The 27,817-nt window shown below is 45.3% G+C and overlaps 1 protein-coding gene across 2 annotated transcripts in view; it reads right to left on the bottom strand.

Moving 5' to 3' along the window:
* The window catches only part of SKA3 (spindle and kinetochore associated complex subunit 3), a 45,205-nt gene extending 22,921 nt beyond the window's left edge, over window positions 1–22,284 (bottom strand). For both annotated transcript variants that reach the window (XM_069759108.1, XM_069759109.1), the window contains exons 1-9: window positions 22,208–22,284; window positions 19,247–19,351; window positions 18,987–19,051; window positions 17,634–17,799; window positions 16,835–17,222; window positions 16,346–16,425; window positions 13,749–13,860; window positions 11,586–11,665; window positions 10,630–10,814 (exon numbers count right to left, since the gene is read on the bottom strand). In XM_069759108.1, the coding sequence (XP_069615209.1) occupies window positions 10,630–10,814; window positions 11,586–11,665; window positions 13,749–13,860; window positions 16,346–16,425; window positions 16,835–17,222; window positions 17,634–17,799; window positions 18,987–19,051; window positions 19,247–19,349 (1,179 nt within the window). In that variant the 5' untranslated portion in view covers window positions 19,350–19,351; window positions 22,208–22,284. The remainder of the gene's footprint in view (window positions 1–10,629; window positions 10,815–11,585; window positions 11,666–13,748; window positions 13,861–16,345; window positions 16,426–16,834; window positions 17,223–17,633; window positions 17,800–18,986; window positions 19,052–19,246; window positions 19,352–22,207) is intronic.
* Window positions 22,285–27,817: the final 5,533 nt, after the last annotated feature.

The raw sequence follows: 27,817 nt of genomic DNA on the forward strand, positions 1-27,817 counted from the left end.
ACCTCTCTGGCAACGCTACCTGGTGGTCATTTACCACAGATGGCGGTGCCCTACGAGGTCCATCATTAAGGGTGGCTTTTGTCATTAGACTCTCCCTCCCAGGCCTTGAGCAAGTTTATGTGGTAGATTTGTTCGGTTTTCCTCTTGTCTGGTTGATATATCTTATAATTCACTTCACCTATTCTCTCCAACACCTCGTATGGGCCCTGCCACTTCGCAAGAAATTTATTTTCTACAGTAGGTACTAATACTAACACCCTGTCTCCGGGTTGAAAGACTCGTGTTTTAGCCGCTCGGTTATATACCGTGCTTTGGGCCTGTTGCGCCCGTTCTAAACATTCTTTAACTATTGGCATGACCGCCTCAATTCTATCTTGCATAAGCATTATGTGTTCAATTACACTGCGATAAGGAGTCACCTCTTGTTCCCAAGTGTCTTTAGCAATATCTAACAGGCCTCTAGGACATCGCCTGTAAACTAACTCAAAAGGCGAAAAGCCTGTGGAGGATTGGGGTACTTCCCGTATAGCGAACAGGAGATATGGTAGGAGAGCATCCCAATCCCTCCCGTCCTTATCTACTACCCTTTTCAACATTCCCTTCAGGGTTTTATTAAATCGCTCCACCAACCCGTCAGTCTGAGGGTGATATACTGAAGTACGCAAGTGGGAGATTTTTAGTAGCTTACACAAGTCCTTAAGTATTCGAGACATAAAGGGGGTTCCCTGATCTGTTAGTATTTCTTTCGGAATGCCGGTGCGAGAAAACATATTAACAAGCTCCTTCGAAATTGCTTTCGCATTGGCATTCCGCAGAGGCACTGCTTCAGGGTAACGAGTGGCACAATCTAGTACTACCAAAATGTACTGATGTCCCCTGGCAGATTTAACTAATGGACCCACTATATCCATTGCTATCCTCTCGAAGGGCACCTCTATTATTGGATTATTGGTAAGGGCACAAGGGGGCTTCTAAAATGTGACATAGGTGTGGTCAATTGACACGTAGGACAGGACTGACAATACCGGGTCACGTCCCCCCCCTAGACCCGGCCAAAAGAAACGCTGCAGAATACGGTGTTTTGTTTTTTCTCCGGCAAGGTGTCCCCCCAAGGGATGTTTATGTGCCAGTTCCAAAACTACCTGGCGAAAGGACTTGGGCACCACTAGTTGCTCTACCGCCACCCCTCGCACTTTGTCTATGTGATACAGCATACCCTGTAGCACAGCTAGATGTGGGAACTCATTTTGAGCCCCTGGGTACAATGGTCTTCCCTCAGAGACCTTTACATTTTCCCATGCCCTTGCCAGAGTAGGGTCCTGGTGTTGAGCGGTCCCGAACTTACCACGGGCCACCTCAAGACCTGGAATTTCTATAGCCTCCTCTAGTTCACTTGCGTCGCCTGCATATACAGCCAGAGGTGAGTCTACAGATTCTGGAGTTACCTCTGAGATGGACTCCCCCCCCCCCTCTTGCTGCAATAGCTCAGGGGTTAGCCCCACGGCACCCTCCTCAACTAGAGTGCTCATGACATTTTTAAGGCTCCACAAGTCCCAAAATAAGGGAAAGTCTCTCCCCAATATTACATCATGTCCCATAGACTTTAGGACTGCCGCTTGATGTCTTTTGGTTCCTACTGGCGTGGCAAGGGTGACCCAGGCAGTGGGGTAGTTTTTTATATCGCAATGGATGCAACTAATACCCATAGTTGAGTTCGTTAGGGCTCTAGGGTCCACCAAACTGGCATGTACCAGAGTTACTTGACTGCCGGAATCCAAGACGGCATTCACACTATGGCCGTCGACCTCGAGGCAACACACGTCGTTAATTTCCTGTGAGGACCTCTGCAACACAGACCGACTGTACATATAACGAAAGGCGTCTCATAGCGTTACAGTCCATTGGCTCTGTAGTCATTGGGCAGTTAGCTGCTACATGGCCAAGCCCGCGACATCGCCAACATTGTATAGGACCTTGCTTCCTCGCCGGAGACGCCTGATAGGGTCTGCTGAATTGGTGTGAGACTGTACCGCCTCCATAGTTCTTTGTGGGTCGGCTACCCTTTATTGCAACGTTCTCTTCTTTTGAAGATGAAGTAGGTCTCGCAGTATTTTCTGGCGATTTCTTGGGAGCCCAGCGAGGGGATAACGTCCCTTGGAGTAGGCTTTCAGAAGCATTGTAGCGTTCGACCATATTCACCAACTGGTCGGCTGTATATGGGTCACCTTGTCCAACCCATCTCTATATCTTAGGGGGCAAGGACCGCAGGTACTTGTCCAGAACAACACGTTCCACCATCTCTGCAGATGTCAAAATCTCTGGTTGCAGCCATTTTTTTACTAGATGGATAAGATCATGCATTTGTGAGCGGGCTGGCTGATCTTCCACAAAAGTCCATAAATGTACCTTCTGTGCTCGTACATATGTGTTTACTCCCAGCCTTGCCAGGATTTCGCCTTGTAATTTGGTATAGTCAATAGCATCCACTCCACTTAGATCGTAATAGGCCTTTTGTGGGTCCCCGCTCAAAAATGGCGCAACCACTTCAGCCCACATGTCCACCGGTAAATGCTCACGTTCTGCAATACGTTCAAATACGGTGAGATACGCTTCTACATCATCGTCAGCAGTCATTTTAAGCAGGGTTTTTTGTACGGCTTTCCGTGCACCAGCAACACTTAGTGCATGATCCCTCTCATCTCGGGGCTGCCGAATCAAAGCCTGCTTTATTGCATTCAACTGCTCTTGCTGAATCTGGTTTTGCTGGTCCAGGGCTTGCTGGAAGTAAGTATTGGTCTGCTGTTGTTGCACATTTGCCTGCAATAACTGTTTCACTAGTTCCTCCATATTACTGGACTCTTGGCTCTTCAAAAGCACCGGAGCTTTCAGCCAGGACATACATAGAGCACTTTATCTGCAGTCACAGTCCAACAGCCACAATGCCCGCATTCTCAAAACCATTTGTGGGATATAGCTCATCAGGGATCTCTGCTTTGGCCCAAGCAGGTGGCTATGGAGTCACAACGAACAATAGCAGGCTAGCGAGTTCCACACAGGTATGTGTCAGGTGTATTTATTGTACACATTTGCCGTACAATGTTACACGTGCCAAACATGAAAATAAAATGTCTAAGGCCGTCTGGCCACTAACTAACAACAAGATACTAACTGCAAAATAAACCTACACAACAAGAAAGAAGTTTGTGCAACCTTACTGTGTCAGCTTCCCAGACCAGCAGATGAGAGACTGAGATCCCAGCAGTTCCTTGATTATATCAGCTGAATCAGACAGGAGTCAAAAGCTGGATTGAATGTGTGGAAGGGAAGCACCAGTCCTTTCAGGCTGATCACTAAAGAAAACCAGGACCGGATTACAGTGAAATAAACAGCTTTACAATTAATACCGTGATACATATGAAATGAAACAAGGAGAAACATATCTGTTTTCTAGTACTTCTCCCCTTGGCACCTCACACTCTGAACGTTTTCTCTGCCCGACGGACCGTTTTTTTTATGCAGGATCCAGTGCATGACGGATGAAACGGATGGCTATCCATCACAATCCGTCACTAATACAAGTCTATGGGAAAATGCAGGATCCTGCAAATTTTTTTGCAGGATCCTGCATTCTCAAAAATCGACGGATTGTGACGGGAGCTGAAAGACGGAAGTGTGAAAGAGGCTTTAGTGTCAGCCTCCTAGTGGCAGCAGCATACACCCACGGTCTGTGTCCCCCAATGAGGCGAAGGAGAAAGGGGGGTTATTAAACTTTTATTTATACAGTTTAAGCCGAGGTACCAAACTTTGCCTCGGAAAACTTATTGACTTGAGTATAAGCCTTGTATGCTTTGTCCCCCAATCCCTATTCTGGAATACATGGCTCCATCCTTGTATGCATGGCTCCTCATCCCCATCCTTGTCTCATCCCTATCTATCCATCTATCTATCTATCTATCTATCTATCTATATATACACACACACACAGTCATGACCAAAAGTATTAACACCCCTGCAATTCTGTCAGATAATACTCAGTTTCTTCCTGAAAATGATTGCAATCAAAAATTATTTGGTATTATTATCTTCATTTAATTTGTCTTAAATGAAAAAACACTAAAGAGAATGAAGCAAAAAGCAAGACATTGATCATTTCACACAAAACTCCAAAAATGGGCCAGACAAAAGTATTGGCACCCTCAGCCTAATACTTGGTTGCACAACCTTTAGCCAAAATAACTGCGACCAACCGCTTCCCGTAACCATCAATGAGTTTCTTACAATGCTCTGCTGGAATTTTAGACCATTCTTCTTTGGCAAACTGCTCCAGGTCCCTGATATTTGAAGGGTGCCTTCTCCAAACTGCCATTTTTAGATCTCTCCACAGGTGTTCTATGGGATTCAGGTCTGGATTCATTGCTGGCCACCTTAGAAGTCTCCAGTGCTTTCTCAAACCATTTTCTAGTGCTTTTTGAAGTGTGTTTTGGGTCATTGTCCTGCTGGAAGACCCATGACCTCTGAGGGAGACCCAGCTTTCTCACACTGGGTTCTACATTATGCTGCAAAATTTGTTGGTAGTCTTCAGACTTCATAATGCCATGCACAGGGTCAAGCAGTCCAGTGCCAGAGGCAGCAAAGCAACCCTAAAACATCAGGGAACCTCCGCCATGTTTGACTGTAGGGACCGTGTTCTTTTCTTTGAATGCCTCTTTTTTTCTCCTGTAAACTCTATGTTGATGCCTTTGCCCAAAAAGCTCTACTTTTGTCTCATCTGACCAGAGAACATTCTTCCAAAACGTTTTAGGCTTTTTCAGGTTAGTTTTGGCAAACTCCAGCCTGGCTTTTTTAGGTCTCGGGGTAAGAAGTGGGGTCTTCCTGGGTCTCCTAACATACAGTCCCTTTTCATTCAGACGCCGACGGATAGTACGGGTTGACACTGTTGTACCGTCGGACTGCAGGGCAGCTTGAACTTGTTTGGATGTTAGTCGAGGTTCTTTATCCAACATCCGCACAATCTTGCGTTGAAATCTCTTGTCAATTTTTCTTTTCCATCCACATCTAGGGAGGTTAGCCACAGTGCCATGGGCTTTAAACTTCTTGATGACACTGCGCACGGTAGACACAGGAACATTCAGGTCTTTGGAGATGGACTTGTAGCCTTGAGATTGCTCATGCTTCCTCACAATTTGGTTTCTCAAGTCCTCAGACAGTTCTTTGGTCTTCTTTCTTTTCTCCATGCTCAATGTGGTGCACACAAGGACACAGGACAGAGGTTGAGTCAACTTTAATCCATGTCAACTGGCTGCAAGTGTGATTTAGTTATTACCAACACCTGTTAGGTGCCACATGTAAGTGACAGGTGCTTTTAATTACACAAATTAGGGAAGCATCACATGATTTTTCGAAAGGTGCCAATACTTTTGTCCACCCCCTTTTTATGTTTGGTGTGGAATTATATCCAATTTGGCTTTAGGACAATTCTTTTTGTGTTTTTTTTTTCATTTTAGACAAATTAAATGAAGATAATAATACCAAAGAATTTGTGATTGCAATCATTTTCAGGAAGAAACTGAGTATTATCTGACAGAATTGCAGGGGTGTTAATACTTTTGGCCATGACTGTAAAGCTGAATGTGTGTGTATGTGTGTATGTGTGTCCGGGATTGGCATCTGCACCATTGCAGCTACAGCCACAAAATTTTGCACAGTCACACGTCTGGACCCCGAGAGCGTCATAGGCTATGTTGTGAGGCGAAATTTTAACCCTGCGCGTTCCAATTCACCAAACAATTTTGCCCCTATCTATATAATGGGAAAAAGTGAAAGGAAAAGTGTTGGAGGCAAATTGACAGCTGCCAGATGTGAACAAGGAGGACTTAAAGAATGAGAGCGATGGCGCCAAAGAGTATATACCGTACAGTTGCTAAGGTGGGGCCCCGACATGGGATACTCACCACACACGGGGATATGAACACACACACAAAATGCGCCACACACTACCACGTGCTTGAACACATATACCACCCTCAGCACACATTTCACCACACATACACCAACCTCGCCACATAAAAGTCGAAACACAAAATTCGTTGCTCAAAACTCACCACGCGCAAAACTCGCCACATGCAAAACTCGCCACACGTGTAAAACTCACCTCATGGAAAACTCGCCACACGCAAAACTTGCACACGTGGAAAAATTGCCACATGCACAAAAGTTGCAACACATGCAAAAGATGCCTCACACAAAACTTGCACATACTCAAAACGCAGCACACATAAAACTCGCCACGCGCAAAACTCGCCATGCGCAAAACTTGCTGCCCACAACTTGCTATACTAACCTGTCACATGCAACTCGACACAAAAAGTTGCTACACGCATGTCGCCACATGCAACTCAACACACACAACTTGACACATGAAACTCGCCCTAAAACACACACAAGTCTGGTATTATCCTTCAAAAATAAAAATCTGATTAATAAGCAGACAAACTACAAGAGCAACAAATGTACCATATAGGAAATACGGCAGCTGTCAGTCACATGACCTGTCTATTATGTGTATGTGTGAGCTAAAATATACTGCAAGGGGAGAGGGCTTCCTGTTGGCTGGGGTTTTATCAGTTTGCCAATTTAGCTTACAAATACTGAGGTAAAAATACTGAGCAAATAACGTGTGAACGCGGTCTAATACAGGAGGAGATGACATACAGATATATACTATATACAGGGGAGATGACACACGTATATACTATATACAAAGGAGATGAAACACAGGTATATACTATATACAGGAGGACATGACACACAGGTATACTATATACAGGAGGAGATGACACTGGTATATACTATATACAGGGGAGATGACACAGGTATATACTATATACAGGAGCAGATGACACAGGTATATACTATATACAGGAGGAGATGACACAGGTATATACTATATACAGGAAGAGATGACACACAGGTATATACCATATACAGGAGCAGATGACAGGTATATACTATATACAGGAGGAGATGACCTACAGGTATATACTATATACAGGAGGAGATGACCTACAGGTATATACTATATACAGGAGGAGATGACACAGGTATATACTATATACAGGAGCAGATGACACAGGTATATACTATATACAGGAGGAGATGACACAGGTATATACTATATACAGGAAGAGATGACACACAGGTATATACCATATACAGGAGCAGATGACAGATATATACTATATACAGGAGGAGATGACCTACAGGTATATACTATATACAGGAGATGACATACAGGTATATACTATATATAGGAGAAAATGACATACAGGTATATAGTATATACAGAAGAGATGACATACAGGTATATAGTATATACAGAAGAGATGACATACAGGTATATACACTATATATAGGAGGAGATGACATACAGGTATATAGTATATACAGAAGAGATGACATACAGGTATATACAATATACAGGAGGAGATGGCATACAGCAGGTATATACTATTTACAGGGGAGATGACATACAGGTATATACTGAGGGGAAAATGAGGTGTGAGGTGAAAATGGAAAGGTGTGAGTGCAAAATGAGAGGAGTGAGGGAAAATAGTGGAGCGATCAGAAAATGACAGATGTGAGGTCGAAATGACAAGTGTTAGGGCGGAATGAGAGGAGTGAAGGGGAAAATGAGAGGTATAAGGGATAAAATGTGAGATGTGAGGGGAAAAAAAAAACCATCCTACTTACCTTCCCTGCGTGCCCTCGCATCTCGTTCAGTCTACCAGTAATTTCTGTGGCCGGGTGATCATATGTCCCCGCTCATTAAGGGTAATGAATATTCACCTCTCTCCAGCCTATAGGCTTCAGCTGTAACTGTGCGCACACTATAAGAGAAATGAATATTCATTGCCAGTGCAGTGAAAATTAATTTCTCTTTAGCAGCGGGCATAGGCATTAGCCGCCAGCTTCTGTCTCCTGTGACCCGCTGCTCCCCCTCCCCTGCCATAAACTGGGAGAATGACTCGTGTATAAGCTGAGGGGGGCATTTTCAGTACCAAAAAAGTGTTGAAAAACTCGGCTTATACACAAGTATATACAGTATTATTATATTCTATGTATATCTATATATATATTTTTTTTTAAACTGGCTTCATTAGTCTCCATGGGAGACTATAAGCTGCGATCATCTAATTGCCTGTGCTCAAACGGGGAAGGCGACCTATGATGTACCTACATGTCATAGGTTGTAAAGGGGTAAAGGTTCTGTGTACAAGTTGCAGCCTTAACTCATTTGTCAATTTTTTTTTTTTTTGCGCAGATTTGTCACAAAACCTGAAGGATTTCTTAGTGCTAGCAAAGTGATTGATATTCCTGAAGTCTCATGCACACATTGCTTATTTTTCCTTGCAGATTTAAATCTGCAGGCGGGTCAGTTGTTTCATCATTTTTTGCTGCAAATTTCACTCGTACTAATTACACATGCAAAAAAAGCGTGTATTCTATGCTGCCTTTTTGCTGCCAACACACAGGTAATTGCATCAGATTTTCAATGCAAGGAATGATTTTGCAACTCATCTGATCATGCTTCATGTCTCTTACCTCCTCCTCCCTGCAGGCCCGGATCCAAAATGGCTGCAGGGCTGCATCCGGGTCCTGCAGGGAGGTGGCTTACCAGCGCATGCTCAGAGCAAGCGCCGAGAAGCCTCCCTGCAGTGCCTGTGTAATCGCTGATCTGACAAAGTGCACAGCAAAGTGTCAGATGAGCGATCTGTCAATGTAATGTGAAGAAGAGTGGAAGGGATATAACAGTTCCTCCTGATATTCCTTGTCAGACAGAGAGACATCGGAATCTAAAATATGTTCAGGGTTCTTACTACCCTTTCTCTTAAGTGCTGATTTAACTGAGCCTTCAACTTCGGCTCTAATTATGGCTCTAAGACTGGAGGCAAAGTCAGGGGTCTCTTCCTGGACAGTCTTTTGGATGCAATCCACACAAAGACTTTTCTGCCACTGGACTGCCAACGGAACTCTACAGAGGGCACATTCCTTGTTCTTAGACTTGGTGCTAGCCTTCCTCGGCGCCTGCCAAGCAAACAGAAAATATAGCCCATTACCACCAGGGTGACATTCACGAAGATCACTTACCACCTGCTGACCATGAAGGGTACCGGATTCTGAGGCTGAATAGGAGCATGGACCGCATCCCTCCTAGACGCTGAGGAGTCCTGTGACGTCCGAGGACAATTGCCATTCCTTCCACTAGAGCGGCTACTTCTTTTAATGCGTTGGTGGGCAGGTGAATCACCTGGCAAGGGATCATGCTGCTGCTGCTCCATAGTATTCTCCATCTCTGGAGAGCTTTAATGAAGTGAGCGATGTTCTATGCACATCACCCTTAAAAAAGGGTGATCCGCCGTGCTCACCGCCTCTTCTGGTACCTATTATGAGCTTCTCCCCCTCCTGAATCCCGCCGGGAAGTCTGAATCGATGCCGGTGATCTGAGCAATAGGCGCCACCATCTTGGATCCGGCGCACAGCTCCGACGTCACGCAGGCACGCCCATACCCAGCGTGCCTTGCGTGCAACGCCAGCCGTGCGCCCGGAAGTCACCGATCACAGAGGGGGAGAGAGCGGCGTGGGAGACACAGAAGGGCCCCAGGACTACGAACTGTGCCTGATCCGACGCCCGCACGTGAGCAAGAGCCCGGAGGATCTGCGGACGGCGCTTCCAGCTTCCTGAAGGCCAGCATACAGGCGCCCTGCCTGCTTTTCCAGTGCCGGGACAGGAGTGGGTGAGTGGAACTTCAATCAAAAATACCGCCGTGATTTTCAGCACAAGGGTTCCCATCAGGACAGGAAACCCAACTGAAGCGAGGGAGAGGTACCGCCCTTTTATTTCAGTAGGTTTCCTGTCCCGACTGGGCGGATCCCTCTCTCAGGTGTGCTGTCATGGGAGACGGGAAAATGTTACTTATTAAGTATTTTGTGTGACATATCTCTGTGATTTAAGGGCATAAAAATTCAAAGTTGGAAAATTGCGAAATTTTCAAAATTTTCGCCATATTTCCATTTTTTTCACAAATAAACGCTGGTAATATCAAAGAAATTTTACCACTATCATGAAGTACAATATGTCACGAGAAAACAGTGTCGGGGATCCGTTGAAGCGTTCCAGAGTTGTAACCTCATAGTCTACGTTCACATTAGCGTTGCGCGCCGGTGCGTCGGCGACGCAACGCGCGACGCACCAAAAACGCGCGCAAAAACGCTGCGTTTTGCGACGCGTGCGTCGTTTTTTGACGAAAATCGGACGCACGAAAAATGCAACTTGTTGCATTTTCGTGCGTCCGACGCTAGCGTCGAAAACGACGCACATGTCGAAAAACGCTAACAAAAAAACGCACGCGTCCCCTATGTTAAACATAGGGGCGCGTCGCCGCTGCGTCGCCGACGCAACAGCGACGCACATTAGCGTAACGCTAATGTGAACGTAGCCATAAAGGGACAGTGGTCAGAAATGTAAAAATTGGCCCGGTCATTAACGTGCAAACCACCCTCGGGGCTTAAAGGGTTAAGGACAATAGAATGGATGTCAACACCAGTAATAAGCAGAAGGCTCAGACTTACCAGTGTGTCGCTCTTCAGCCACTTGGTCTCAAAGCTAGGTAATGGTGGAGTGTCTACATTCTTAACCAACAAAGGTTCTTTACTTTCTGATGGTTCAGGATTCATGCAGTTTACGTCTTTCTTCTGCACCTTTAGTCCAGGTGTGCAGAAAGTCGGGGGAAAAGGAGAATCCACGATGTCTGTACCTACGCAGTAAACATTAGGTTAATTGATTTTCATTTACCATATATTTGTTGTTAGGTCCCCATAAACAGATTAACGTTGGCCGAACTTTCCGATATTGATGGGTTCTGACGACATTCCATTGGGGATGAGGCCTCCCCAATTATCCCACCCGAGAGAAAATAGTGGGGAACAGAAAGATCTGGCAAGTCAATCTTCAGACCGCTGGTCCTTTTGTTCTTTAAGAAATAAGCCACAGGCAGAGGCGTCTGGCAGCGGCTCGCTCATACAGCTGAGAGCTTCTTGGTGTGGGAGAGTCAAGAGAGAGAGCTGCCAGCAGAATGATCACAACTAAAGTGTACGGGGGCTTTATATGTGGACTCCCCAATTAAATGTTTGTTGGATCTGAATTTTAAAGTGTAAGCGGACACATTTCCAAATAGGAAAAACAGGTTGGATTCCAAGTCATTGTGTCCTTGGGATATAAGTTTCTGACAATCACCTATGTCCTTCCACCTACAGCATGTAAGTCTAAGCACAATAATGCATAATGGGGAGCTGGGGAACACAGCTACCTGCATCAAAAATATTGTAGGAGCTAATCGGTGATTTTTAATTTAGAGATAAAAAAATATAATTACTACATGTAAACTAAAGACAGCACTAGGTCAGCTAGGTTACGAGGTGACCAGCGGCAGCGTTCACACCAAGACTATGGACTGACCGATCACATCACGACAATTAATAAAACCCTTCCCAGCTCAGCATATTATACAGCGCAGGCAGGGACGTACTACTTCGCAGGGGCTGACAAACATCAAGGTGGTTCTGACGTCTCTCCTGACTTGAAGAGGTGGCATCATCATCAGTCACACTGAAAAAAAATTAAAATTAATTCCATGGTTCAATTAGGTTATTGGATGTTCATATTTTTTACACCATTTATGGTAAGGACGTGTGTTTTATTTGATGTCTAATCGGATTATTTTCGGTGTTCCTCAGTTAAATAGATTGAAGAAAAAAAATACTGAAAATAAAGTTTAAATCTCCCTCCTTTTCACCATTTATAAACAAGAAAAAAAAATAAAAACCTGAAAAAAAAAAAGAATTTGTTATCATCAAAAAAAAAAAAAAGTCCTCATACGACTATGGGGACCGAATTTTTTTTTTTTTTAAGTTAAAGCTCTTGTAAGAAGGAGAGGAAAAAATGAAAATGCAAAAATGTGATGACCAGCAGTAAGTCCACTTTTACCACATTCTGCTACCTTACACATACCGTATACAGTGGGTTTGGAAAGTATTCATGCCCTTTACATTTTCACTCTGTTACTTTACAGCCAGTTGGTAAATTTAAAAAAAAAATGTTCATTTTTTTCTCATTAATGGACACTCTGCACCCCATCTTGACTGAAAAAACAGAAATGTAGTAATTTTTGCAAATTTATTAAGAAAAACTGAAATATCACATGGTCATAAGTATTCAGACCCTTTGCTCAGACTCTCATATTTAAGTCACATGCTGTCCATTTCCTTGTGATCCTCCTTGAGATGGTTCTACTCCTTCATTGGAGGCCAGCTGTGTTTAATTAAACTGATAGAACTTCATTTGGAAAGGCGCACACCTGTCTATATAAGACCTCACAGCTCACAGTGCATGTTAGACCAAATGAGAATCATGAGGCCAAAGGAACTGGCCAAGGAGCTCAGAGACAGAATTGTGGCAAGGCACAGATCTGGCCAAGGTTACAACAGAATTTCTGCAGTACTCAAGGTTCCTAAGAGCACAGTGGCCTCCATAATCCTTAAAATGGAAGTAGTTTGGGACCAACAGAAGTCTTCCTAGACCTGGCCGTCCAGCCAAACTGAGCAATCGTGGGAGAAGAGCCTTGATGAGAGAGGTAAAGAAGAACCCCAAGATCATTGCAGCTGAGCTCCAAAGATGCAGTAGGGAAATGGGAGAAAGTTCCACAAAGCCAACTATCACTGCAGCCCTCCCCCAGTTGGGCCTTTATGGCAGAGTGGCCCGACGGAAGCCTCTCCTCATTGCAAGACATATGAAAGCCCGCACAGAATTAGCTAAAAAACACATGAAGAACTCCCAGACTATGAGAAATAAGATTCTCTGGTCTGATGAGACGAAGATAGACCTTTTTGGTGATAACTCTAAGCAGTATGTGTGGAGAAAACCAGGCACTGCTCATCACCTGCCCAATACAATCCCAACAGTGAAACATGGTGGTGGCAGCATCATGCTATGGGGGTGTTATTCAGCTGCAGGGACAGGACGACTGGTTGTCATTGAAGGAAACATGAATGCGGCCAAGTATAGAAATATCCTGGATGAAAATCTCTTCCAGAGTGCTCTGGACCTCAGACTTGGCTGAAGGTTCACCTTCCAACAAGACAATGACCCTAAGCACACAGCTAAAATAGCAAAGGAGTGGCTTCAGAACAACTCTGTGACCATTCTTGACTGGCCCAGCCAGAGCCCTGACCTAAACCCAATTGAGCTTCTCTGGAGAGACCTGAAAATGGCTGACCACCAACGTTCACCATCTAACCTGATGGAACTGGAGAGGATCTGCAAGGAAGAATGGCAGAGGATCCCCAAATCCAGGGGTGAAAAACTTGTTGCATCATTCCCAAGAAGACTCATGGCTGTACTAGCTCAAAAGGTGCTTCTACTCAATACTGAGCAAAGGGTCTGAATACTTAGGACAATGTGATATTTCAGGTTTTCTTTTTTAATAAATTTGCAAACATTTCTACGTCTCTTGTTTTTTTTCAGTCAAGATGAGGTGCAGAGTGTACATTAATGAGAAAAAAAAATTACCTTTTTTGAATTTACCAAATGGCTACAAAGAAACAAAGAGTGAAAAATTTAAAGGGGTCTGAATACTTTCCGTTACCCACTGTATAACTCCTATAATACATATATACTGCTGTATAGTACTTACTTTGCTTTGGTGTCACACTTTTCATCCATTACATCAAGGCCGACTTTCTTAAGGACCTTCAGTCCTGGGGTGCAAAACATGGGTGGTAGTGGGGAGTCCACACTTCTGAGATCTACCAAGAAATGTTACGGTGAATTGATGGATATTTCAGCTAACAGGTGAGATCCCACGACTGTCAAATACAAGGGGATCAGGATCACCTTTAATCAAATTATTTCCAATTGTAAAGCTGTGTGCACACGTTGCGTTTTTTCACTATAAAAACACATACATTATGCATCCAATCATTTAGAATGCATTCCGCAATTTTTGTGCACATGATGCGTTTTTTTCTGCGAAAAAAATGCAGCAATGATTTTGCGGATTTTTTGCGTTTTTCCTGCTATTTAATGCATTGGGAAGCTCCGAAAAAAATGTGAAAAACAGTGTCAAAAACGCATGCGGATTTCTTGCAGAAAATGTCCGGTTTTGCTCAGGAAATTTCTGCAAGAAATCCTGAACGTGTGCACATAGCCTAAAACTACTCTTCAAGGCCACACCCTTCTTAAAGGGATTGTCCACTACTCAGACAACCCTTTCTCAATCACTATACTTCCACATATAAAATAATAACCGCCTGTTCTCATCTCTGATGCCAGCGTTGGGTGTCCTGGGGATTGTGTGACATTATGTCACAGGAGCGCTGCAGCCAATCAGAGGCTGCTTCACTCTCCCTTCCTTTGGACATAACTGATAGGCCGGGATCACACTAGCGTAGAATACGGACGAGTGCTATGTGAGAAAACATCGCATAGCACTCGGACCAGTGTTAATCTATGAGGCAGCTCACATCACCATTTTTTTTCTCGGGTGTATTCTACATGCGAGTGACATCGCAGCAGGCTACGATTGTACACGTATGTCGGCCGAGTCTCGCCAATGCAAGTCTATGGGTGCGAGGAAAAAAAAATAAAAAAATCGGACCCCACACAGACCATCAGTCTAGCTTGCGAGAAATACGCACGCATTTTCCTCATTTCAGCCCATTGAGCCATTAAATTCATAGGGGAAAAGTAGTGAGAAATGTAAAGCCATACGGATGTAATACGGACACATAGGTGCGAGATAATCTCATCATCGCACTGCAAACGGATTACACACGGATGACCATAAGGAGAACACTTGTGCGACTCTCAGCAGGGAGACTCGGACCAATTTTTCATATGTTAAGTGTGACTCCGGCCATATCCAGAGGATGTGAGAGCAGCAGCAGTTCTCACTTCCTCCAAAAGTCAGTTTTGTCGGAATGTAGGGAGAGTGAAGTGGCCTGGATGAGATCGCCAATTGGCTGCAGAGCTCCCGTGACAATGTCAAGTGAGCCCCAGCACCAACAATACTGGAAAGGGGCTGGCACCGTAGGTAAGTATAGACTGTTTTCATGCGGGAATATAGTACCGTATATATAAGACGCACTTTCCCCCAAACACTTTTGGGGAAAATGGGGGTGCGTCTTATAGTTGGAATATACTTACAAATACTGTGGCAGCAGGAGTCAGGCGAATCTGCGGTGGTCTCGGTCCGACGACCACACTCCCTTCCCAGGCTGGTGTGGCGGTGGTGCTCGGGACTCCGCGGGAATTTTGTGAAAGCCTGGAGGTCCCCGCACATCCATTATTGCAATGAGGTGGCCTCTGGCAAAATGGCCGCTGGGGGCGGCATATGCTCAGAGATCTCAATCTGAACATGCGCCACCCCCGGCGGCCATTTTCCCAGAGACCACCGCCTCGCAGCAATGGATGTGCGGGGACCTCCGGGCTTTCACAAAATGCCGGCGGAGCCCCCCGCCACACCTGCTGAACCAGCCTGGGATGGAATTTCCCGGAGGCCACCACACCTGCCTGGGACCACCGAACACCCCCTGTGACCACGCTCCACCAGCGCTGCTGATCCCCCCTCGGTAAGCCGAATTCGAACTGTAAGATGGACCCCCATTTGACACATTTTTTTTGCCCCTATTTTCCTTCTGAAAATTTGGGATGTGTCTTATGGTCTGAAAAATACAGTAGTTAAGAAGGGGTTGTGAATAGTGGCCAACCCCTTTAAAGGCTGTATTTACCTCCCGCTCCTGTGATGTCAGCACCGGGTCCCTCAGTGCTTGCGTAACAATCTTATGTCGTGTGAGCGCTGTGGACAATCAGTGGTGGCTAATGGGCTGCAGAACTAACACCTCCCCAACACGTCGACTTTAGTATGATGGAAGTATGAGCGCTGCACCACTCACGTGAGTGAAACATAATGCAGAAGGCGAGTACAAGTTTTTCTTTATTTTTATTTTACTTGGGGAGACTAGAGAATCTACGAAGGCATTGTCCTAGTAGTGGACAACCCCTTTAATATGAGGACAAACCAACTGGAAAAGTCTGAGTAAGATCATTTACTAGTTGATACAAAATTACTTTTTTTTAATGAAAAAGAGTTGCTGCTTGTTGCAGTTCACTGCGCCCCTCCTGCACACTCTGTCCTAAGGGTCCAGGACTAGACACAGGTCATTAAAGGCTCAGACATGGTTTTCATCCTATGAGTCCAGGCCACAGGGCGCCTGTTAGGTAGCCACTTACCGCCCCTGCAAGTCAGATGGGTAGGGGTGGCCAGCAGACCTTTAATGTCCTTGGATGATTCTTTTGATTTCTCAGGACCACTGCAGGGGAATATAAGACATATATTTATGGTCCATCAATACATGTCTAGGAGTCTCGTCAAACATATTTGCTTCTTAATAATATTAGAAAATACCTCCCATTACAAATGTAGTATAGTTCTTCTGATTATCTATGACACTTACCCTATATACAGGGCATTGCAGTAGCTTCCGTGATTACAACCACTAACTAATTGTCACTAAGCTACTGCAATGCCCTGTTCATGTGGTAAGCGACATAGCTAATCATGAGAACTATACTACATTTCTAATTGAAGGTTTTTGCTAATATTATTACACCTACATATTGGGATAGGATCTTGGAAATGGGAATTCTCCTTTAAAAGTCAGGAGGAGTCTGGATATTAGTGCACATGTGAGCTTACACACAAGCCTTCCTGGCACATACCTTTGTTTCTTCTTGTTTATCAGTGCCATTGTGTAATCATCGTTCAGATTTGCGCTGTATTCACTTATCCCAAAGTGTTGGATTTGAGAGAAGTCTTCTTCATTACATAGGGCGTACTTTGGGGTCTTGGCCACATTTATAGAGCGGATGTCTTGATATAAGGGTCTTGACTTCTCTTCTGGAGCCTTTTTATTAATCTGCGGTTCCCACACTACGGGAAGCTGGTAATGAGACAGGCCAAAGTCAGAGAGCTGGGGCACGCGCATTAAATCCCATGCGCCCTGCTTCTCGATGACTGGCGGAGGTGGAAGGTCTTGTGGATCAGAGCTCTGACAACTCTCATCGGCGCTCTCAGATGTGACTACTTCCTCAGCAGGGTCATCGCGTTCTGTGAATTCATGAATAAGGTGCAAAACATAGATTAAAGGAACACTATTAAGAGACGAGAGATGTGTAAGAATACAGATCACATAGATGGATAATGTCGGCGATCAGAAAGCTAATGTATAGGGTTTGCAAGCAGAAGCCACCAGAAGATTGGTCAAGGTTGCTTTGGAAGCCTGATGCGGTTAAAGGTTAGAAAAGACTGAACATGTGCACAGCAAATTATTGTCACATTGCTGAGCATATGTTAATTCTTTTTAAGATTTGGCACTTTTTCCGACAGCTTCCATGTGGAATCAGCCTGAAAGACATCGTGTGCCCATGTCCTTACTGAGACTTGCAGGCGACGATGTGTCACCACCGAGCCATAGTTTTACTGTACAATTACTTCCATATCATGTGCATATAATGTTACCTTTGGCTGCACTATCAGGCGAGTTATAGCCGTACTTCTGAAACGTGTCTTTGATTTGTTGGAGGTCGGAGGCGTTTCTCCGCTGCAGCACTTTACAGATCTTTAGGAAATTATTCAGCTCTTGTCCTCTCTTTTCGGTATTATCAATAGTGGCCTGAATATCACTCTGTAAATAAGAGGGACAACCGGTGTAATTTATCAGAGGTGGAACAAAATACAAAAGCCGCCTCTGCTACACATCCGCAGAAAATACTGGGGAACAAAAAAAAAGCGCAATAGGGTCTTATCTGATGATAAGGGGCAAAAAGGTGCAAGGAGGCAATTGTGTCACACAACAATATCAGCTGCTGCAATCCCACTCTTCTTTATTGCATAGCTGGAGTGGCGCTTTAAGGGCTTGTTTTCACTTGCGAGGAACACGTCCGTGTCTCGCATGTGGAAACGAAGCTCTGGCGCCGGCACTGTGGAGCAGAGCGTGCGGCCGCATAGCAACACATGGAGCCGCACGCTCCACTCCGGAGTGCCGACACCAGAGCTTCGTTTCCACATGCGAGACACGGACGTGTTCCTCGCAAGTGAAAACAAGCCCTCAATGTTAGTCTCCTGCCCCATCTCATACTCATCTGCTGCCGCCTTCATCGTTTTCCAGCATCGCTCTTCGGAGAAAGGTGACCTGCCGGCAGCTCCAGTGTTTCATGAAGCGGTGCGGCAGCAATTTTTCATTATGAGTCTATGATAGTCTCGTTCTGGCTTTCATAGACTTTCAATGACCTCTTGTGACGTAGCTTCTGACTTCTGGCCAGACCGAAGCTGTTGTCACAAGATGGCGCCGCTGGACTGGAGGAAGACGCCGGCGGGTGAGTATATGACCTTATATTTACAGCGCCACTCCAGTGCTGGAAAAAACCCCAAAATGATGGAGTGGTGCTTTATCAAAACGGTAATGTGTTAGGAAGGAGTAAGTGGGTCCCCCGCAGCCTGTGTGTGTCTGGTCTTTTCCTGAAGAAGAAGATGGATGACTTCGAAATGCGTTGATAATAAATTGCAAAAATTAATCTGGTCTCATGTGATTTTCTTTTGGCTCTCCATCAGCAGCGCAGAAGACCCAGTCACTGTTTTCTGCTAGGTATCCGTCACCCCATTGCTGTTCTCTATGTACAGCCTGGGAATATGTTGTGTAATGCTGCAGTAGAGAGATTTCGGACCTCGGATACCTGCAATCTCGAGAACAGGGATCCAGAGAACCACGTATTGCTGCGAATGAAGGGAATGTCCGTGCTTGCGGGACTCTCTTCGTTCACTCCCCCCCAAAACTATCCAGTGTGTGTGGATAATGGGGAACATGTACTTCACCTTTACACCCGTGATGTCTGAGCGCAGATCATGCAGCACTCGCATTGGAGATTCTTCTTCATAGTCTGCAGGAACAAGAGGAAACACAAAGTAAGAATACACAGAAAGGGGAAGGGGGAAGGAGCACATTTGTTTGGTTTCAAAGCATAAGATTGATTAATATACCGGACCAGGACGCTGCCGACACCTATGCCAACATGCGGTCTCTATGGATATCACGGTGGTTTTGTGGCCACAACTCGCCCACTAACTGTACTCACCACTATCTTCCTGGGTGAACATTTGCTCAAGCTGCGCCGTCTCCTTCTCCAGAGTCAGCGCCAAGCACCTTAATTTGCTGAAGAAGTTTCCAGTCACGGACATGGCTGTAATGGAGAATGGCATATACAACGCAGAATTACACGTGAAAAAAAAATCTGCATATTAACCATTTTAAACAAATCAAGTTCCTGTTTCTATGCGACTACATAGATTTGCATTGCTGATTGTAATATAACACTTGGATCAAAAATGGACGTCTCTGAATTTTTCCTCGAACCACTCGCTCCGAGGAAATGATTGGACATGGGCACGGCCCCATAGAATATCATGGGCATGAGTGGTATCCAAGAAAACCATGGCGAGCGCTCCTCCGATACAGGCAGTCGTCCAGGAGCGTATCACACAACTGATAGATCAGGCATGGATCTCTGCAGCGTTTATAGTCTCCTGTGCATGCTGATAAAGTTTAGTGCGTCAAAAAAAAACATGATGAAACTTCCTTAGGTTTTTGCACCTACTCATTGCTTTCTATGGGTGAAAAAACGCTACAAAAACGCTGACACAAGTGACATGCTGCAGTTTTAAAAAATGCTGCAGTTTTCCAATTCAGTGTGAATGAATGAACAAAACGTAATAACCTATTAGTATAAAGATAGAGGTATAATAGGATTCCTGAAGATCCGAGATGTGGAATAAGTGCCCATTATAGAGGAAGGAACACACATCAACTCCCTGTCCTGTATCACATATGAAATGATGCATTTGGAATATCCTTTGCTTTTTTTTTTAGATAGCGAATGAACATGAAAAAAGTACAAGGTTTGGTGGAATGAAAACGTCCCCTGTAAACATATACTGAATTCTCTGTGCGTGGAATGTGGGGAAGGAGGATGGAACACGGAGTTTGTAGTGAAATGCAGACACGTTCCATATTCTTTACACCGGCCAACAATTGCTCTGATACATTACATATCAGTGTACTACATCATCAATGGACTGGGATGTTCTAAAATAGCGGATATGCACAGTAGCTCCAGATAGCCGATGCTGCCGGACCTCCCCTTTAAAAGGTAAAGGATTTTTCTTCCATCAGGAGTTGGGCAGATACAGCAGCACCCAACATGTGGCCTATTCATCGTCTGCATGAGAAGGTTGCGGTGCGGTCCTGCCCGGAGTAGAGCAGCATTTTCCCACCCTGGAGGAGCGTTATTGGCACTGACATTGTTATTGATCAGTGTAGATCACACACACGGTGCTCACTGCACTACAGTCTGCACATGGCCCTGACCTGTGAGGCCCAGGATAGTGATTACACCGGCTCTATGGGACTGATGGAAAAAGCAGAGCAGCACGCCGGGGGTCCCAGCACTGAGACCCCACTGACCCGCAAGTTATGATGGGTTTCATTGTTGGGAATATCCCTTCAAAGGATTGTCAGGACATGCTGGGAGCTGTAGTTTGGGCACAGGTCATAGACCACCGCTGCACACAATATAATCAGAGCATTAGTTCCCAGCATGCAGCTGTGACTGGGCATGCTGGCACCTGTGGTGTACACTGGGAAGTGACAATGTATCCCCTCCACCCACCAGCTGATTAGGTCTCCACATGCAGTTGTGACAGGGCGTGCTGGCACCTGTAGTGTACACTGGGCAGGGATAATGTACCCCCCCCCAGCTGATTATTTCCCAGCATGCAGCTGTGACAGGGCGTGCTGGCACCTGTAGTGTACACTGGGCAGGGATAATGTACCCCCCCCCCAGCTGATTAGTTCCCAGCATGCAGCTGTGACAGGGCGTGCTGGCACCTGTAGTGTACACTGGGCAGGGATAATGTACCCCCCCCCCCCAGCTGATTAGTTCCCAGCATGCAGCTGTGACAGGGCGTGCTGGCACCTGTAGTGTACACTGGGCAGGGATAATGTACCCCCCCCCAGCTGATTAGTTCCCAGCATGCAGCTGTGACAGGGCATGCTGGCACCTGTAGTGTACACTGGGCAGGGATAATGTACCCCCCCCCAGCTGATTAGTTCCCAGCATGCAGCTGTGACAGGGCATGCTGGCACCTGTAGTGTACACTGGGCAGGGATAATGTACTCCCCCCCAGCTGATTAGTTCCCAGCATGCAGCTGTGACAGGGCATGCTGGCACCTGTAGTGTACACTGGGCAGGGATAATGTACTCCCCCCCAGCTGATTATTTTCCAGCATGCAGCTGTGACAGGGCGTGCTGGCACCTGTAGTGTAACACTGGGCAGGGATAATGTACCCCCCCCCAGCTGATTATTTCCCAGCATGCAGCTGTGACAGGGCATGCTGGCACCTGTAGTGTACACTGGGCAGGGATAATGTACCCCCCCCCAGCTGATTAGTTCCCAGCATGCAGCTGTGACAGGGCGTGCTGGCACCTGTAGTGTACACTGGGCAGGGATAATGTACCCCCCCCCCCCCCCCCCAGCTGATTAGTTCCCAGCATGCAGCTGTGACAGGGCGTGCTGGCACCTGTAGTGTACACTGGGCAGGGATAATGTACCCCCCCCCCCCCCCCCCAGCTGATTAGTTCCCAGCATGCAGCTGTGACAGGGCGTGCTGGCACCTGTACTGTACACTGGGCAGGGATAATGTACTCCCCCCCAGCTGATTAGTTCCCAGCATGCAGCTGTGACAGGGCATGCTGGCACCTGTAGTGTACACTGGGCAGGGATAATGTACTCCCCCCCAGCTGATTAGTTCCCAGCATGCAGCTGTGACAGGGCATGCTGGCACCTGTAGTGTACACTGGGCAGGGATAATGTACTCCCCCCCAGCTGATTAGTTCCCAGCATGCAGCTGTGACAGGGCATGCTGGCACCTGTAGTGTACACTGGGCAGTGACTGATGCACTAGTGTACACACAGCCCGTCAGTGCTATACGGTGTCCTATGCCGACCACTGAGACATACTGGGTGACGTTACCCCGCACCTGAGCTGCACGGTGACCGGCCCCGCTGTTCTCTGCTGCTTACACGGACGTCCGCAGCCGCCAACAGCTTGAATTTTTTTTCCTTAACATTCGCTGTGAAAACTTTATTGACACAATTGTCCGAGCACAGGAGTGCAGGCATCGTCTTCTAACTTTCCCTGCTGCCATCTAGTGGTGATCTGTGGTAAAGACACTGGTGAGAAGAAGCGGTGTCACAGCTACAGCAGCGGAGCACCGGACCGGAGGGGATTGTGGCCTTTATTATGTTATCGGTGCCGTGGGTGGGTTATGACTAGAAGCTGTCCAAGTAGTGAACAATTTCTTTAAGGACGCAGTCAGTTTACATTTTTACGCTTTTGTTTTTTTCCTCCCTTTCTTTCAAGAGCCATAACTTTTCCTGCTTTTACACGGACGTTGCTGTATGAAGGCGTGTTGTTGTTTTCGCAGAACAAGTTGTAGTTCGGAATAAAATCATTCATTTTAACCCCTTAGTGACAGAGCCAATTTGGTACTTAATGACGGAGCCAATTTTTGCAATTCTGACCACTGTCACTTTATGAGGTTATAACTCTGGAACGCTTCAACGGATCCTGCTGATTCTGAGATTGTTTTTTCGTGACATATTGTACTTCATGATAGTGGTAACATTTCTTCGATATTACTTGCGATTATTTATGAAAAAAACGGAAATTTGGCGAAAATGTTTAAAATTTTGCAATTTTCAAACTTTATATTTTTATGCCCTTAAATCAGAGAGATATGTCACGAAAAATAGTTAATAAATAACATTTCCCACATGTCTACTTTACATCAGCACAATTTTGGAAACAAAATTTTTTTTTGTTAGGGTTAAAAGTTGACCAGCAATTTCTCATTTTTACAACACCATTTTTTTTTAGGGACCACATCACATTTGAAGTCATTTTGAGGGGTCTATATGATAGAAAATACCCAAGTGTGACACCATTCTAAAAACTGCACCCCTCAAGGTTCTCAAAACCACATTCAAGAAGTTTATTAACCCTTTACGTGCTTCACAGGAACTGAAACAATGTGGAAGGAAAAAATGAACATTTAACTTTTTTTTGCAAACATCTTAATTCAGAACCATTTTTTTTATTTTCACAAGTGTAAAAACAGAAATGTAACCATAAATTTTGTTATGCAATTTCTCCTGAATACGCCAATACCCCATATGTGGGGGTAAACCACTGTTTGGGCGCACCGCAGAACTTAGAAGTGAAGGAGCGCTGTTTGACTTTTTCAATGTAAAATTGGCTGGAATTGAGATCGGACACCATGTCACGTTTAGAGAGCCCCTGATGTACCTAAACAGTGGAAACTCCCCACAAGTGACACCATTTTGGAAACTAGACCCCTTAAGGAACTTATCTAGATGTGTGGTGAGCACTTTGAACCCCCAAGTGCTTCACAGAAGTTTATAACGTAGAGCCGTGAAAATAAAAAAATCGCTTTTGTTTACACAAAAATGATCTTTTCGCCCACAAATTCTTATTTTCACAAGGGTAACAGGAGAAATTAGACCACAAAAGTTGTTGTGCGATTTCTCCTGAATACGTCGATACCCAATATGTGAGGGTAAACCACTGTTAGGGCGCACCGCAGAGCTTGGAAGAGAAGGAGTGCCGTTTTACTTTTTCAATGTAGAATTGGCTGGAATTGAGATCGGACGCCATGTCACGTTTGGAGAGCCCCTGATGTGCCTAAACAGTGGAAACCCTCCACAAGTGACCCCATTTTGGAAACTAGACCCCCCATGGAACTTATCTAGATGTGTGGTGAGAACCTTGAATGCCCAAGTGCTTCACAGACGTTTATAATGCAGAGCCGTGAAAATAAAATTTTTTTTTTTTTCCACAAAAAAGATTTTTTAGCCCCCAAGTTTTTATTTTCACAAGGGTAACAAGAGAAATTGGACCCCAAAAGTTGTTGTCCAATTTGTCCTGAGTATGCTGGTACCCCATATGTGGGGGTAAACCACTGTTTGGGCGCACGGCAGAGCTCGGAAGGGAAGGAGCACCTTTTTGGAATGCAGACTTTGATAGAATGGTCTGTGGGCATTATGTTGCGATTGCAGAGCCCCTGATGTACCTAAACTGTAGTAACCCCCCACAAGTGACCCCATTTTGGAAACTAGATCCCCCAAGGAACTTATCTAGATGTGTGGTGAGAACTTTGAATGCCCAAGTGCTTCACAGAAGTTTAGAATGCAGAGTCGTGAAAATAAAAAATATTTTTTTTTTCACAAAAAAGATATTGTAGCCCCCAAGTTTTTATTTTCACAAGGGTAACAAGAGAAATTGGACCCCAGAAGTTGTTGTCCAATTTATCCCGAGTACGCTAATGCCCCATATGTGGGGGTAACCCACTGTTTGGGCGCACGGCAGAGCTCAGAAGGGAGGGAGCACCATTTGACTTTTTGAGCGCAAAATTGGCTGTCGTGTTTGGAGACCCCCTGATGTACCTAAACAGTGGAAACCCCCCAATTCTAGCTCCAACCCTAACCCCAACACACCCCTAACCCTAATCCCAACCTGATCCATAATCCTAATCACTAACCCTAACCATAATCACAACCCTTACCCCAAAACAACCCTAATGTCAACCCTAACCATAACCCTAATCAAAACCCTAAATCCAACATACCCCTAATCCTAATCTCAACCCTAACCTCAAACCTAACCCTAATCCCAATACACCCCTAATCACAACCCTAACCTTAACCCTTATCCCAAACCTAACCCTAATCCCAAGCGTAACCCTAATGCCAACCCTAATCCAAACCCTAACCCTAATCCCAGCTCTAACCCTAACTTTAGCCCCAACCCTAGCCCTAACTTTAGCCCCAACCCTAACCCTAGCCCTAGGGCTACTTTCACACTTGCGTCGTTTGGCATCCGTCGCAATCCGTCGTTTTGGACAAGAAACGGATCCTGCAAATGTGCCCGCAGGATGCGTTTTTTGCCCATAGACTTGTATTGCCGACGGATCGTGACGGATGGCCACACGTCGCGTCCGTCGTGCACTGGATCAGTTGTGTTTTGGCAGAGCGTCGGCACAAAAAAACGTTCAATGTAACTTTTTTTGTACGTCGCATCCACCATTTCTGACCGCACATGAGTGGCCGTAACTCCGCCCCCTCCTCCCCAGGACATAGATTGGGCAGCGGATGCGTTGAAAAACTACAGCTGCTGCCCACGTTGTGCACAATTTTCACAACGTGCGTCGGTATGTCGGGCCGACGCATTGCGACGGCCCCATACCGACGTAAGTGTGAAAGAAGCCTAACCCTAAATTTAGCCCCAACCCTAACCCTAAATTTAGCCCCAACCCTAGCCCTAACCCTACCCTAACCCTACCCCTAACCCTAATTTTAGCCCCAACTGCTGTTCTCCTGCCGGCCGGCAGATGGAGACAGATGGCAGGCGCACTGGGCATGTGTCCGCCATGTTCTTCTGCCGGCGGCCAGGAGGAGCAGCAAGAGGATCCAGGGACACAGGTGAGTATTGTAGGGTCCCCGAATCCCCCTATTTCTCTGTCCTCTGATGTGCGATCACATCAGAGGACAGAGCACTTTACTTTTTTTTTTTTTTTTGCGGTCGCCGGTAAACAGTTAATTACCGGCGATCGCAAAACAGGGGTCGGTAAAACCGACCCCGATCATGCTCTTTGGGGTCTCGGCTACCCCCGGCAGCCGAGACCCCAAAGATTCTCCCGGTGCCGGCCGGCGGGTGCACTGCGCATGCGCCTGCCATTTTGAAGATGGCGGCGCCCACCGGGAGACACGAGGAGCATCGGGGGAGCTAGGTGAGTATTGGGGGGCCACCTGGGACCCCTTTTCTCTGTCGTCCGATGTGCGATCACATCGGAGGACAGAGAAATTAAAAAGAGATCGCTTTTTTTTTTTTTTTTTTTTTTGCGATCGCCGGTAAACGGTTAATTACCGGCGATCGCAAATGCGGGGTGGGTTAAAAAACCCCCGAATCATGTTCTCTGGGGTCTCGGCTACCCCCGGCAGCCGAGACCCTGGAGAAAATCGGCCTCTGGGGGCGCTATGTACTTTTCCCACAGCGCCGTTAATTAACGGCGCTGTGGTTTAAGTACCCTTAGCGGCCGCCGTTAAAAGGCGTATCGGCGGTCGCTAAGGGGTTAAGTGAAGGTCACAGCTGTACGTTCTCTCATGGGAGAGGATCTGGCCGATTGGGCTAATGTCACTCCGATCAAAGAATTAGAGCTGAATGTGATCTTGGTGTGATCTGATTATCTCACATGTAGAGAAGACGGAAATAACAAAAAATAAAACATAAGCCAGCTCACCAGTCTTCACCACAGGTGCTCGGAACTCCGCTGCCGACAAGCGTAGTGTTCCATAGGAAAAAAAAAAAAAGGGTTGAGTTCCAGCTCCTTAAAATAATTCTTTTATTGATGCCTTTAAAAACATATTGTACATGGTGTACATTCTCCCTCCAGTATGTGCCGATGGACAGCAGAGACACGGCGACGTGTTTCGATCAAACGATCTTTGTCAAAGCCATACTGTGATCTAACTGATCACCTTAGTTATAGGAAACATTATCCAATCAGATCCCATCTGCTAGTCACATGACCTTTAGACAGGTCCTTCAATAAAATCAGTGCAAACATATTATTATTATTATTTATTATTATAGCGCCATTTATTCCATGGCGCTTTATATGTGAGGTATAAACAATGCATAAGAATTCATCTCATAATTAACAATAATGCAGCATTACTTCGTTGCGCTTATTTAATCCTGTGGGGAAACGTGTATTTAAATGAAAAATCCAAAATGCTTCTCTTGTTAGGAGACGCCGCCTGATGTCTCCACCCCGCGGTGATGCATTAACATGTTCAATCCCCTGGACCTGGAGGTACATAGTACTACGGGCATGATGCATAATAAAGTGCTTCGCTGCTGCTGATATATTTCTATTTGTATTTTGATTATTTTTTATATCATATAAGTGTTCTCTTATTCGTGTTTTTAGCTTTCTGGCCGTGCACCCACGTATGATAGATTACATTTTTTGCAGTCAATTTTGTATACAATGTTGGTGGAATTACAATTAATATATTGTTTTATTTCAAATTTTACTGTTCCATCCGCATTGTAAAAACTTTTTGAGACACCAGCATGTTGACAAGTCATACAATTATTTGTTCCACATCTAAAAAACCCCAAATAATTTAACCAGGTTCTAGTACGTTTGTTCCCTTCAGTGGAAAACATGCCGGGGGCTATTTTGTTTCCAATTGTTGGTGCTCTTCTTGAGACTACGTTTATCCCTGTATCCAGTATGTCAGAGTTGTTGGTCCTCATATAGAATGGGCAGGTATTTAAGTATAATATTTTTGATTTTGATAAATTGTGGACTATATTGAAAACATATATATGTTGTTTTTTTTCCATTTCTGAGTTACTATTATTTTTCTTGTTAAACATTACTAGTTCTTTTCTATTTTTTCTGTCCACAATTCCCCTGGCCCCATTTATTGTCCATTGAGGATATTTTCTATCTCTTAATTTGTTGGTTACTCGTCCAAATTCACCCTTTAGATCTGTTTCT

This window comes from Ranitomeya imitator, chromosome 3 (genome assembly GCF_032444005.1).
Source record: "Ranitomeya imitator isolate aRanImi1 chromosome 3, aRanImi1.pri, whole genome shotgun sequence".
Taxonomy (NCBI): domain Eukaryota; kingdom Metazoa; phylum Chordata; class Amphibia; order Anura; family Dendrobatidae; genus Ranitomeya; species Ranitomeya imitator.